The 13,914-nt window shown below is 39.9% G+C and overlaps 1 protein-coding gene across 1 annotated transcript; it reads left to right on the top strand.

Moving 5' to 3' along the window:
- The first annotated feature begins 3,592 nt into the window (after positions 1-3,592).
- LOC109894408 (glucosamine-6-phosphate isomerase 2) lies at positions 3,593-12,761 on the top strand. The gene is made up of 7 exons (XM_020487869.2): positions 3,593-5,554; positions 5,849-5,996; positions 6,124-6,225; positions 6,924-7,106; positions 8,705-8,889; positions 9,101-9,275; positions 9,408-12,761. The coding sequence occupies exons 2-7, from the start codon at positions 5,873-5,875 to the stop codon at positions 9,464-9,466; spliced, it is 828 nt and encodes a 275-aa protein (XP_020343458.1). The 5' UTR covers positions 3,593-5,554; positions 5,849-5,872; the 3' UTR covers positions 9,467-12,761.
- Positions 12,762-13,914: the final 1,153 nt, after the last annotated feature.

The following is a 13,914-nucleotide window of genomic DNA, read 5'->3' as shown; positions in this document are numbered from 1 at the left end:
GCACAAAACATTTTAGTTTGACGTTAAATTGAGCGACTAAGATCTCATTGGGTCAGAGCGGCGCTGTCAACTCGCTAAGATTGGAGAGGGAAAAAAAACATATCTGCTATTAGCACTATTAGCGGGTGAGACAAACAGCTGTTTCTATCTTCTTCATACAATCTTTGTCCTAACTTTTGAACGGTTAGAGCTATTCGCTATTATGACCCCAATCCTGAAAGGTAAAAATCTCAGGAACATGTAAGGGAGAACCTACATGTGTAGCTTTTTTCCTATGCCGGTGAAAAAGCCCCTACTTTTATTTCCGCCAACTGACCTAGTCATGATTGCCATAAAGTTCTACCTACAGCTTAGTATGGAATGTAGCCGGAATGCTGTGGTGGCATTGACCAGCACTAAGCTCTTAAACTCTTGATGGTTGCTAGGCAGCGCCCGTTACTACTATGCGCCCGTTACTACTATCATCCTGGCAGTTCTAAACTTTGCAAGGCATGTCACTTTACCCATCTCTTTGCATAGCCCACCACATGCACTGTTTCCTTAACCACAACTAGATGGATCCATAAAGAAATACTGTGGGAATAAATATCACTGAATGACGAAAATATTGGAATAAAGTAGGCTAATGCAATTGATAGCATCAAATTGTTGCTTGCAAAGTCATCCAATTTGTATAATACCCATGACTGAAGCAATAGCCTACCAGCGTGTGGTCAGCACCGTTTCGCGCTGCTTTGAGACAAGCGTAGGGTCTTGATAAATAAATCAATGTCAGATTTGTATTTTTAGCCATTTGGATATTGATTAGGTTGTGGAAAGTTGAGGTCAGTGCTGCTCATGATCATCTTGTCTAGTTGGTTCATTCATTAGCACTGATCAGAACATTTTGCCAATGTGTTATGTAGCTTCACAAGTGGATTATTTTGCTCTTCATTCGTAGTCGCTCAGTAGCTGAGGCCTACTCCCGACCAAAAGCCTGTCTTAATCAATGTGATTTTGTTTCACTGAATCTCCTTCTGTATATTTGTTTAATTCTCTGGCTGGGCAAATAAGTGAAGGTTGTATAGCTCATCTATTTGTTTGCTCATCTATCACTGATCAGAAACATTTAGCTTACAATAAGTGTAGGCCTATTCTTTTATTTTTTTTAGATTAAATTACAGATTAAATGTGAATCAAAAAAGCATGGGCTTGCCTTGGGTTCTGTTTCAAAATATAACTTGGTTTATATGACAGCGGTTCCACACATTACCATGACACAAGTTGTGTGGGAAAAATCAGGGTAGCCTAAGTGTGTCTTGTCTGTTTAATGAACAAAATAACTTTTGATTTCATGTGCATGGCGCAACCATATAGGCTGCACAGACCAGTAACAAAATATTTCATTCTATTCAGTTGAAAATAAATTGTATTAGTCTTCAAATGTTTCTTAGGACCTGCTTAAAATGTATTAATAATAGATTTCTTTGTGAGGGTGAATATTCAATGGATTTATTCAAATATACGTCCACACACATCCGCCCACGTCTACTCCGCTTCTACACTGGCCGGCATCTGCAAGGGAGATATAAAAGGTTTATCCCGGCAAGAATGTGGTAAACATGGGACTGTATGAATGGAGTGATGAGGAGGAGGCGCTCAGCCACTCTAGGTGTCCAGAAGTAATTTAGCCATTCATTGTAGCCATTGGTGCTCTGTAGAGTTTCTCGTGTAAATGACTCATTATACTAATAAAGTCTGATTTAAAAAGATAACTATTGTAAAATACATTGAGTCGATAAATCTATATAGTGTGTATAAGCTGGAAGTAGAAGTGTTGTTGTCAATGAGTTTACTCCAATTAGGAGAGGGGTGGTAGGGTTAGGGGAAAATAATCAAGGAAAATAAAAAAATATGTATATACACACACAGTACCAGTCAAAAGTTTGGACATCTACTCATTACAGGATTTTTCTTTATTTTTTACTATTTTCTACATCGTAGAATAATAGTGAAGACATCAAAACTATGAAATATCACATTTGGAATAATGTAGTAACCAGACAAGTGCTAAACAAATCAAAATATATTTGGTTTGCCTTGATGACAGCGGCTTTGCAGACTCTTGGCATTCTCTCAACCAGCTTCATGAGGTATGCATTTCAAATAATTTCAATTAACAGATATGCCTTCTTAAAAGTGAATGTGTGGAATTTCTTTCCTTCTTAATACATTTGAGCCAATCAGTTGTGTTGTGATAAGGTAGGGGTGGTATACAGAAGATAGCCCTATTTGGTAAAAGACCAAGTCCACATTATGGAAAGAACCACTCAAATAAGAGAAACAACAGTCCATCATTACTTTAAGACATGAAGGTCAGTCAATCTGGAAAATTTCAAGAACACTTTGAAAGTTTCTTCAAGTTCAGTCGCAAAAACCATCAAGCTGTATGATGAAACTGGCTCTCATGAGGACCGCCACAGGAATGAAAGACCCAGAGTTACCTCTGCTGCAGAGGATCATTTAAATAGAGTAAACAGCCTCAAAAAATTGTAGCCCAAATAAATGCTTCAGAGTTCAAAAAACAGACAAATCTCAAAATCAACTGTTCAGAGTATACTGAGTGAATCAGGACTTTATGGTTGAATTGCTGCAAATAAACCACTACTAAAGGGCACCAATAAGAAGAGGAGACTTGCTTGGGCCAAGAAACACAAGCAATGGACATTAGACCAGTGGAAATCTGTCCTTTGGTCTGATGAGTCCAAATTTGAGACTTTTGGTTCCAACCACAGTGTCTTTGTGAGACCCAGAGTAGGTGAACGGATGATCTCTGCATGTATGGTTCCCACCGTGATATATGGAGGAGGTGGTGTGATGATGCTTTGCTGGTGACTCTGTCTGTGATTTATTTAGAATTCAAGGCACACTGTAAGTGTTATTTGACCAAGAAGGAGAGTGATGGAGTGCTGCATCAGATGACCTGGCCTCCACAATCACTCGACCTCAACCCAATTGAGATGGTTTGGGATGAGTTGGACCGCAGAGTGAAGGAAAAGCAGCCAACAAGTGCTTAGCGTACGTGGGAACTCCTTCAAGACTGTTGGAAAAGCATTCCAGATTAAGCTGGTTGAGAGAATGCAAAGAGTGTGCAAAGCTGTCATCAAGGCAAAATGTGGGTAATTTGAAGAATCTAAAATATATATAGATTTGTTTAACCCTTTTTTGGTTACTACATGATATTTCATAGTTTTGATGTTAACTATTATTCTACAAAGAAAAACCCTCGAATGAGTAGGTGTGTCCAAACCTTTGATTGGTACTGTATATATCAAAGGAGTGCCTTTGATTTAACGGCCTGCGCATGTGCAGTTCGGTGTGAGATGACCGTTAGACACGATGACGTGTTTGTTCGTATGAGCTTTGATAGCCACATCGCCATGACATAGTCTACAAGTCTGATCGGGGATTTCTACTGGTGAAGCAGTTATACTGTACTACTTTCTTTGACTCAATGTTGTTACGCGCTTCTACATCTGCATTGCTTCCTGTTTGGGGTTTTAGGCTGGGTTTCTGTACAGCACTTTGTGACATCGGCTGATGTAAAAAGGGCTTTATAAATACATTTGATTGACTGACTAACAAATGGAGGCAGACATTTTGATAGACATTTAGAGAAAATGTGCATATTTTCCAACACTAAACATACAAATATGTATTTACACTAATAGGGAAGAAATCTTAGTTTGTCCTTTTATAATTTGATTATACTATATTTAAAAGCATATACGTCATTTCAAGCCTTATCATCATACGGTTTTGTTGAATAGAAAATACATAATAAAATATTTCATATTTTTATCATATTTGTAAGTTACTGTAATCGAGTTTGTGCCCTCAAAAGTGACTACTAGAAAAGTAATATTTGAACCTTTCTTGGAATATGCAGCATTACTAATTGTTTATGGCCCTCATGATAAATAATTTCTTTTGGGGATTACAAAGATTACATTTAGTTACATTTAACTGGTTTAATTTTTTTTAACCATTTAGCAGTATTCTCAATGATAACTTCTTGTTCTTCGCATTTCGTTTTTCCAATTCATAAGTCCCTCCTTCTTCTGTGGGTTTTATGGTGGACTACAACCCCCAAAAGGTGTATTGCCGCCACCAACTGGACAGGTTGAAAGGTAAAAATAAAATCAATATGTAACTTAATGCCCCCACCCCCACACTCTTTAAAAAAAAGTACATTTACAAAACCAGAACTCCCACTTCTTCCTTCAAATATCCATATCTCCCTTCTCGGGCTCTAAGGCCTGAGAGGGTGGTACGGCTTGTGACAATACTCCATGCAAGTCCTTTGCCAAGAAATGTGTCAGTCCCAGGAACCGCTCATCTGCATCCACAATAATATCTATCTTCCTGGACCTTCTCTCCACCTTAGCAGTGCCATTGATCACCATAGCTATAGAAGGCCACAAAGTCCACCTTTTTTACCTTTAAAATATCTGAGTCCTGCTGGTGAAAGGCAACCCCTGCAGCCTGCAGCAAAAGGCCTATCCAACACCATGAGCTCTTCAGTTGCACAATTTGAACCCTCAGCCCTTTTAACAGCCGCTGCATATGAAGTGCTCTAGACAGCCCTGACTTTGGCCACCTCATTATCTTTCACACTTGTTGGGCATTCCAAAGATGTGGCTTCATGGGTCCCATCACATTTAACATGTCACATTTCCATCACTTTTAAAACACATGACATGATCTTTTCCACAACTTGGACACCTCGGCTTCTCTCTTCTGCAAACATTTGAAACATGTCCAAAAGCTTTACAGTGATCACACTGCATTGGTCTTGGGATACATGCTATGACTCTGTAGTTTATATAACAAACTGAAATTCAGTAGGGAGAGACTTCATATAAAAAAAGAAGAGAGACTTCATTTTTTCATCATTCACCGCACGATCTCTCCATGAATATTTTTAATCTCTTCAACATCGACTTCCCACAAGAGGCCAGATACTAACACCTTCATGGGTTCCCTGTTCCGAAGAGACATACACGACACGTCAAACTTCTCAAAGCGGGTGAGACGCAACACACGTTCCTTATGATCAGAGAAGTACGAAAACTCAATGCAAGCACGCCTATCGTGATCCTCACAGCCTTCACTTTACCCAGCACTTTGGAAATCTCCGTTTGGAAATTTGAAATAGATTTTTCAATATTGGTAATCCGATCAGCTGCTCCTCATTAACAAATTGTACAAGATACGAAGGGATATTCTCAGAACTGTACATGACTTCGCTCCGTTCTCCATTCTTTTGGGCAATATTCAATAGCTCCTTGATTCTACCGCCATTACATTCACAATTCACACCAGCGTCCGCTTCCGCTTAATTTTCCTCCAGAAGTCCTCCTTCACTAAGTAACCAATGAATGAGCACGTACTGGTCGTATGAACAACCGGAGGTGAATAACGTGATCAGTACAGTGTGTTTACATTGTGTCGCCAGAAAGCAAGAAAAAACGGTAAACTTGAAATAGCCCAGATTCACAACGAGACCAAGAGGGTGAGCCTATTTGCTTAATTATTTTACAAGTTCTTCACAATAAAAAAAAAAATGAATGCCAGCACATGTTGCTAATTATAGCGACTGCAAGATGTAAGTTACTGTTTTGGTCGCTAGCTAAGTTAGCTAATACAAGCCAAACTGGCTAGCTAATTAGTTTGTTAGGGCAGATGCTTAACGTTAGCTATCTATCAAACTGTGAGGACGACATTTTATGTGTGATTTGGATAGCTAGTTAGCTATATGAATTAGCAAATTAGCTTGCCTTATTGGTCCTTGTTGATTCCCTGTTAGATCTCTCCATTCAACACCTCCAAAATGAGACTGGTGATCCTGGAGGACTATGACCTGGCCAGTGAATGGGCAGCCAAATACATCCGCAACAGAATCATCCAGTTCAAGCCCAGTGCTGACAGATACTTCACTTTAGGATTACCCACAGGTAAACGTTGGTTGATTTGCAGATAAAATAAGTGTATCTGGTAATGACTGTAACTTGCCAGGGACTAAATGTTAGTTTGCATGTCATGTAGGTATGTAAGTATCATCCATGTCCCTCTCTCTTTTAGGAAGCACTCCGTTTGGCTGTTACAAAAAGTTGATAGAGTTTCACAAGAATGGGGACCTCTCTTTCAAATATGTGAAGACCTTCAACATGGATGAGTATGTGGGTGAGTTTGAGCCTACAGGTACAAATTACACTCCCAACCACAGATGGGATAAGATTTGTTTTAGCCCAAGCCAAACCCTTAGTAGCAGCAAAGGGTCAAATATCAAACTGACCCTGTATGATTTTTGGGGAGTAATAGAAGTAGTGATGTAGAATCAGAGTGGTGTAGCCTTGCAGGAAGAAAGAATCTGTCCACTCGGCTCATTTATAACCTGAGGAAGTGGGAGGTGACTGGGAGTTAAGCTGACTTGGCTGGATTTTATTAGCAGTGTGATCGAAACTGGCATTTGTTTTTGCTTTAGTCTTTAAATGCAAGAATGTCACATCAAGTTATGGCCCTCTGCCTCAAAAGTCTGAACTTTCTCCTGTTTTAGCAAATTGGTAAGGTGCAGGCAATTAAGTAGAAACAACATTGCCTACCGATTCATCCCCATCTTATTGCATATGCCTTTATACTCCCTTTCTATCAGCAATGATGAGAAAATGTATTGCTCTAACCTGTCTTTCCTACCAAATCAAAGCTTATTTAGTAGCCTATATGCACACAGTACAATGAAATGCTTACTTGCAAGCTCTCCTCTCAAAGAGTGCAACTGTTTAAAAAAAATATATAAGTAAGTAAAGCACAAAAGAACACCTTATAAAATTTGTAAGAAATATAACTATAGTAAGAAAAACAATTACTTATATTACTTATAGGCCTGCCCCGGGCCCACCCAGAGAGCTACCACTCCTACATGTGGAACAACTTCTTCAAGCACATTGACATTGATCCAGCTAATGTCAGTATCCTGGATGGCAATATCACTGACCTGGAAGCAGAGTGTGAGGCCTTTGAGAAGAAGATCACCCAGGCTGGGGGAATCGACTTGTTTGTGGGAGGTCAGTTTTTATACTTGCATGCATGCCTGTGGCTTAAATTGGTTTTAATGTGTTTTAACACCCTGAATACAGAATAAACATTCAGAGATGACCCGTAGTGTGTTTCTATTTTATCTTCAATTGATTGAATTTAGGTCCAAAGTCTCAGGGCTACCTTTGTTAATGCAACTGTCCTCTGGTCATTAATCAATTTGTCAATGGTCTATGTTCATTAAAGGAGCTAATGTCTTAAAGGAAAATTCCACCCTAAAATGATATTTTGGTATTTGTTTAATTAGTCCATTGTTGATATAGTCCCAAAATGTTTTGCTCGTTAAACATCTCATTCCAAATTCATGGGCATTAATATGGAGTTGGTCCCCCCCCCCCCTTTTGCTAAAACAGCCTTCACTCTTCTGGGAAGGCTTTCCACTAGATGTTGGAACATTGCTGCGGGGACTTGCTTCCGTTCAGCCACGAGCATTAGTGATGTTGGGCGATTAGGCCAGGCTCGCAGTTGGCATTCCAATTCATCCTGAAGATGTTCAATGTGGTTGAGGTCAAGGCTCTTTGCAGCCCAGTCAAGTTCTTACACACCGATCTCACCATACCATTTCTGTATGGACCTCGCTTTGTGCAGGAGGGCATTGTCATGCTAAAACAGGGAAGGGCCTTCCCCAAGCACAGAATCATCTAGAATGTCAACGTATGCTGTAGCGTTAAGATTTCCCTTCACTGGAACTAGGGGGCCTAGCCCGAACAATGAAAGACAGCCCCAGACTATTATTCCTCCACCAAACTTTACAGCTGGCACTATGCATCGGGGCAGGTAGCGTTCTCCTGGCATCCGTGTTTCCGCTGCTCCAGAGTCTAATGGCGGCGAGCTTGACACCGCTCCAACCGACGCTTGGCATTGTGCATGGTGATCTTAGGCTTGTGTGTGGCTGCTCGGCCATGGAAACCCATTTCATGAAGCTCCCGACGAACAGTTATTGTGCTGATGCTGCTTCCAGAGGCAGTTTGGAACTCGGTAGTGAGTGTTGCAACTAAGGACAGATGATTTTTCCGTTATTCAGACTCGACGGTCCCGTTCTGTGAGCTTGTGTGGCCTACCACTTTGCGGCTGAGCCATTGTTACTCCTAGACATTTCCACGTGACAATAACAGCACTTACAGTTAACCAGGGCAGAAAGTTGATGAACTGACTTGTTGGAAAGGTGGCATCCTATGACAGTACCACGTTGGAAGTCACAGCTCTTCAGTAAGGCCATTCTACTGCCAATGTTTGACAATGGCGATATCATGGTTGCGTGCTCAATTTTAAACACTTGTCAGCAACGTGTGTGGCTGAAATAGCCAAATCCACTAATTTGAAGGGATATCCACATACTTCTGTGTATCTAACTTTCAAAATAGAGAAATACAGCCGGTATGATGTATTTCGCATCATATGTGTTGCAAAACATAGCATTATGATGCAAAATAGCATACCGGCTGTATTTTGAAAGCTTTATATCTTACCTTGATTGTGGACATGCAAAACATTTTGGAACTATGTCAATAATGGACTAATGAAATAAATACCAAAAGATCATTTTAGTTATTAATTCTCTCTCAAGGTATTGGACCAGACGGCCACATTGCCTTCAATGAGCCAGGCTCCAGTCTAGTCTCCAGGACCAGAGTGAAGACTTTAGCAAAGGACACCATCGTAGCCAATGCCCGTTTCTTTGGCAACGACCTGTCAAAGGTCCCCACCATGGCCTTGACTGTGGGTGTGGGGACAGTCATGGATGCCCGAGAGGTAAACTAGGTCTTAACACGATATTCATATATTTCGTATATGTTTTCATGGCACAGATATTTTTACACTATGTAGACAAAATAAACTTTTTAACCTAATGTAGATGTACTAAAAAGCAAAGGCTAACTTGTGTTGCAATTTTGAATGTGTTCATTATGATTCTTGTGTCAATAGATGTTTCAATTATATTGATTGTGTTTGTTTGTTATAGGTTATGATTCTTATCACTGGAGCCCACAAAGCCTTTGCCCTGTACAAAGCAATAGAGGAGGGGGTCAACCACATGTGGACCGTCTCAGCCTTCCAGCAGCACCCACGTACCATCTTTGTGTGTGATGAGGACGCCACACTGGAGCTCAGAGTCAAAACAGTCAAGTACTTCAAAGGTAAGCATAGAATAGGACAGGGTTTACTATAAAGGAAATTGGTTACAACAAAGGTAGTGCACTTTGATACTGGACAGTTGGTAATTATTACCCACCTAACATGTTTACCATTAATTGTTCATTTCCCTCCAGGTTTGATGCATGTTCACAACCGACTGGTGGACCCAGTACTCAGCATAAAGGACCAATAATGGAGAATAAAACCAAGTCAGAGAATTCCAGACGTCAAAATGGTGGATGGACCCAGTTGTTGGTAGGCTACAACCAGCATGACAATGTGCCAGAGAGATTGTTTGTCAGCACTTCAGTTGAGGGGCTGTGGTTTAAGGCTGCCATAACAACTAACCAAGCATTACAGTGCATGAGATTTGCCCAGTTTGTTACATTGCATTAGGATACTATGAAAGCTAACTGTAAATGCCCCCTCAGCTGATATGTTAAAGATGCCATGAATTCTCATATACAACTGTTACCAATATATTATGAGGTCAGAATCTTTGCAGTATTAGTCTCAAACAGATTTATTTGCCTTCTCGACTACTCTTCTTTCTTCTATCTGCACAATCTAGAGACTGGATGGATGAAAGCAAAATGTTTAGACCAGCTTAGATGAAATAAATCCAGTTTGGGTTGTTGAGACCTGTTTAACAGGGAAACATACAACACGATAGTTCTTTTACACTCCATTCCATGTCATTTGTAGCTTTAGGTTGGTTTACCTGACAGTCAGTTATACTTTCCAAGTCGCCTCCGCAGTGATTTACACTCAATATACTGTTTTTGTATCCGAAATGTCATTCTTGGCCATGTTGTATGCTCTCACAAGATTGTATCGGCAATCATTTGATGTCAAGGCATCATGTTAACTTTTCAAACATCTCTAATCAGTCATTAATTTACCTTTTTGTTGTTGTTTTGTAGAACATTCTACCAGAACAAGTATGTTTTCATTTCAATGTAACTCAATTTTTCCCAACTACTGGGCTTACAAGATTACCGAGTCATTTAGAAATTAATTGTGCACATAATGTACTGTAACTCATAAAAATGCTTCATACCGGCTGTATTTGTATTTTGAAAGTTATGTATCTTGAAAACTTGATTGCTGATATGCAAAACATTTTGGAACTATATCAGCAATGGACTAATGAAACAAATACCAAAATATAGTTTTTCTGAGTAATTATCTCTCAAGGTATCGGACCAGACGGCCACATTGCCTTCAATGAGCCAGGCTCCAGTCTAGTCTCCAGGACCAGAGTGGAGACCTTGGCGAAGGACACCATCGTAGACAATGCCCGTTTCTTTGGCAACGACCTGTCAAAGGTCCCTGCATAAATGGTTTAGTTCTATAATTTCAATGAAGATGCTTCTTGTAAAGAAATGTCATTTATTTAGTATTACTTATTCAGCGTTGTATACTCAGGAGTCAGATTTAGGGGGTTATTATTTTATGGAAAGAGGACATATTATCTAGTGCAAATATTGAGTTTTGTTACATTAATTTTTCTGAAATGCATGATACACAGGGGAATGAAGGCAACACTATTGGGAGTGAAATATGAATTTCTAGTCTCACTGTTGTACACTAGGTGCCACTCTCTACTAAGATACAAAATCAGAGGGGCCAGTACCAATTGATGAGAGGAATAGTATACCATTTTTCGCATGTTCGTGCTCATCTGTATTGTGCTGGCTCAGATATTTTTAACATTGTCATTCCCAGCATGGCTCCACAAACTTTAGTGGATGCGAAACAAGGCCAGCACTGTGCGGCTTGGTTCATTAGACATTTCCTATAGCTTTTCCTTCACTTTGAAAGCATGGAGTAGATATTGTTTAGATCTTTCTTTTGAGATTGTCTTTCTACACAGTTACCTTTAGATTTGTCTGCATTAGTTCTATCCAATGTATGCTTATTACTAAGTCTACTGCTAGCAAAACAATACGCTGTAAATGGATTACACCACCTCTTCTGTTTAATTTCTTCATTCATGGTGTCGTTTGGATCTTAGCTAGAAACCTGCCGCCACTAGCATAGCATAACCTTGACAGAGGGAGACAATCTGGTTTTCACAACTGTAAAACTACCAGACAGATTCCAAGCACAGGTTGATATTTCCTGTTTACTGATTAAGACATCTCTGCTGCATTAACATTGCTGTGGCTAATTTGATTTAATCTGGTCCTACATAAAACACGAGTTCTGTAAAAATACAAATACAAATCAGTCTGCATCACAGTTCTAAAGTAGCCCTGTGGTAACTTTAATTATGTCATTTCTGATGTTGATTAGATTTGACATGTAAATACAAAGTAATTGCTTTGTTGATATTATGCAGAGCTTAATTACCCAGCCTGCAGAATGACAAGACGGAGTCAACCTCTGCTCTTTGTTTGTGTGCTAATAGAATGATCTGACAATTTGTTCTGCTTGATGTTAATGGTTTTTCCCTCAGTATGCAAAATGAAGGCACTGTTAACCAGGAAAGTTAACCAAAACCCCCAGGGAATTGACATAATAGAGAAGCCTAAACTGTATCCATTATCAAGCAGTGCCATCCCTCTGCTTAAACAGTCCCACCAACAGAGTACTGTGAGATTATGATGGAGTCTGTTGATCCTATGGATTTAGGCCTTTATACCCATAACAACTGGACTAAAGTCAGTTTTGTGGTGCAACTCATAATTTCTTACATTCGGGGAGCGAGTGTTTAGGAGAGGTTTTTGTTCAAAGGGAGTTGGAAGAATTGACCCTAAATCAGTTGTTAAGGGCCATAAAATAACTCCATTGAAGTCCATGACAGGATGAGGATCTCCTGATCAAATGCCCACCTAACCGCCCCTTTCATTACTGCCGCCTCTGGTTGTGCCGAGTGGTTCTTTGCACAGAATATCATGTGATACCCAATGTTCTAACACCCTTTTGGGCTTTAGGTCTTTGCTTTGGCAGTAAATGAAAATAAACCGCCACAAATGGAGAGGAAAATAGCCTGTCAGTCGCTAGCCGTCGCTCTTAGTAAAGCAAGTGTGCTAAACTACCCAACGGGGGCAGAATAGCAAAGAAAGCACTAATCAATGCAATCTGAAGACAAACAGTGATACGTTTGCAATGTGTGACAGCTTGTCAGTAGCCTGTGGACCCTTGTTCTGTCAAAATGACAAAAAAACCTATTCAGTGTATGGGACTTGCCAGGTTTTCCCTCTAACCTAGTGTAAGATTATAGAAAACACAGAGGACATGTGGGCCTTGTTTTTCCTCCGATGAACATTGACTTTTATACTTGAATGTAGCCCACATAGCTTCCCTCACTCTCTGTCATTCTGCAAGGTTTCCAACACCTCTAGACTGTAGACAGCTTCAGTGCTGTGTGGGAGGGGCTGCCTAATCCATTTCTTAGGGTTCAGTGTAGATCCAATCAATCACACCCACCATATAAATATGTATGCACTATCTTTGTGTACAATTAAAATCTTAATTCCTGAGTTAATTGTGTTTGTGTTCATGTTTATGTGTATTGGTGTATGCCACCCTGTGTATGTGGGTAGTCAAACTTATTGGATGTGACCACTGGTTAAAAGATCCAAAACAAAGAATGGGGCAATCCTCCTATCTGGCTGCAATGAATCAAGGCTCTGACCGGACAGTCTGTTACTGCTCCAATGATCAAAGACGACACTGACCGTATCTGACATAGCAATGAAACTCCTCTGACCCACACTCTCCCCGCTGCTACCCCAACACACCGATCAATACCCACTCCCAGGGAGATATTTGATGCTTGAGAACCCCCAAAAAAGAAAAATACAGATCCACGATGTAAAGTATTCAATAGAAAACCAATGTATTCTATCTCTTGTAGAAATGTTTCACCCTGTTCAAGCTTCATCAGTGTCAAGCAAGAAATTGTTGCAAAAATACATTTCTCATTATAGCTAGGTGATTATTGGTTTGTATGACCGACTTATGATTTGAAAAGAAAAGCGAGAACTAAAAACAACAAAAATTGAGAAGCCGTACATAGCCGAGGGTCAGTTTGATCTCCCTCTTAAGAACTGACTGCGATGTGAGGCCTTCAAATACCTTCACACCTGTCAAACCGCCAAGCCTCCTGAGACCCCCCCCCCCAAAAAAAAATATTAGAAAAACATATTGTTCTTTTATTGCAAAATGATTCATATTTTAAGTAGAAATTGTCCTCTATAGTGGTCATTAGGACTTAAATATGGAAAAAATTAACATTACAGTCAATGGGCACAGTAGGTAAAAACATAGTTGCAGCATATGGGTGTTCACTACAGAGGCGATTTCTTGATAAGCTCTTATTTAGCTTTTATTTAATGTGAAAAAATGATTACACAGTCCTGACAATTCACTTAACAATTCTTGAGATATTAATTTCCATGAAATGTACTGATTTGGACGGCAGACATTTTTTTAAGAACCAGGAAGATAAAGTTGGAACATAACACGTGATATCATTGAAAAGCCGAGAATCTCCCCTCAAAGGGACAACAGTACTTAATACAGTGGCTTGTATGGCCTCAGAGATACGGCCCAAGAACTGATGCCCACTAGAGAGGACAAAAATGTCTTGTGTCTCAGGAGGGTAATGACAAAAACGGACAGCAAACTTTT

The sequence above is a fragment of the Oncorhynchus kisutch genome, linkage group LG7, assembly GCF_002021735.2.
Source record: "Oncorhynchus kisutch isolate 150728-3 linkage group LG7, Okis_V2, whole genome shotgun sequence".
NCBI classification, from domain to species: Eukaryota; Metazoa; Chordata; class Actinopteri; order Salmoniformes; family Salmonidae; genus Oncorhynchus; species Oncorhynchus kisutch.
The sequence above is the reverse complement of the archived record's forward strand: the minus strand, read 5'-3'. Positions and strand labels throughout refer to the sequence as shown.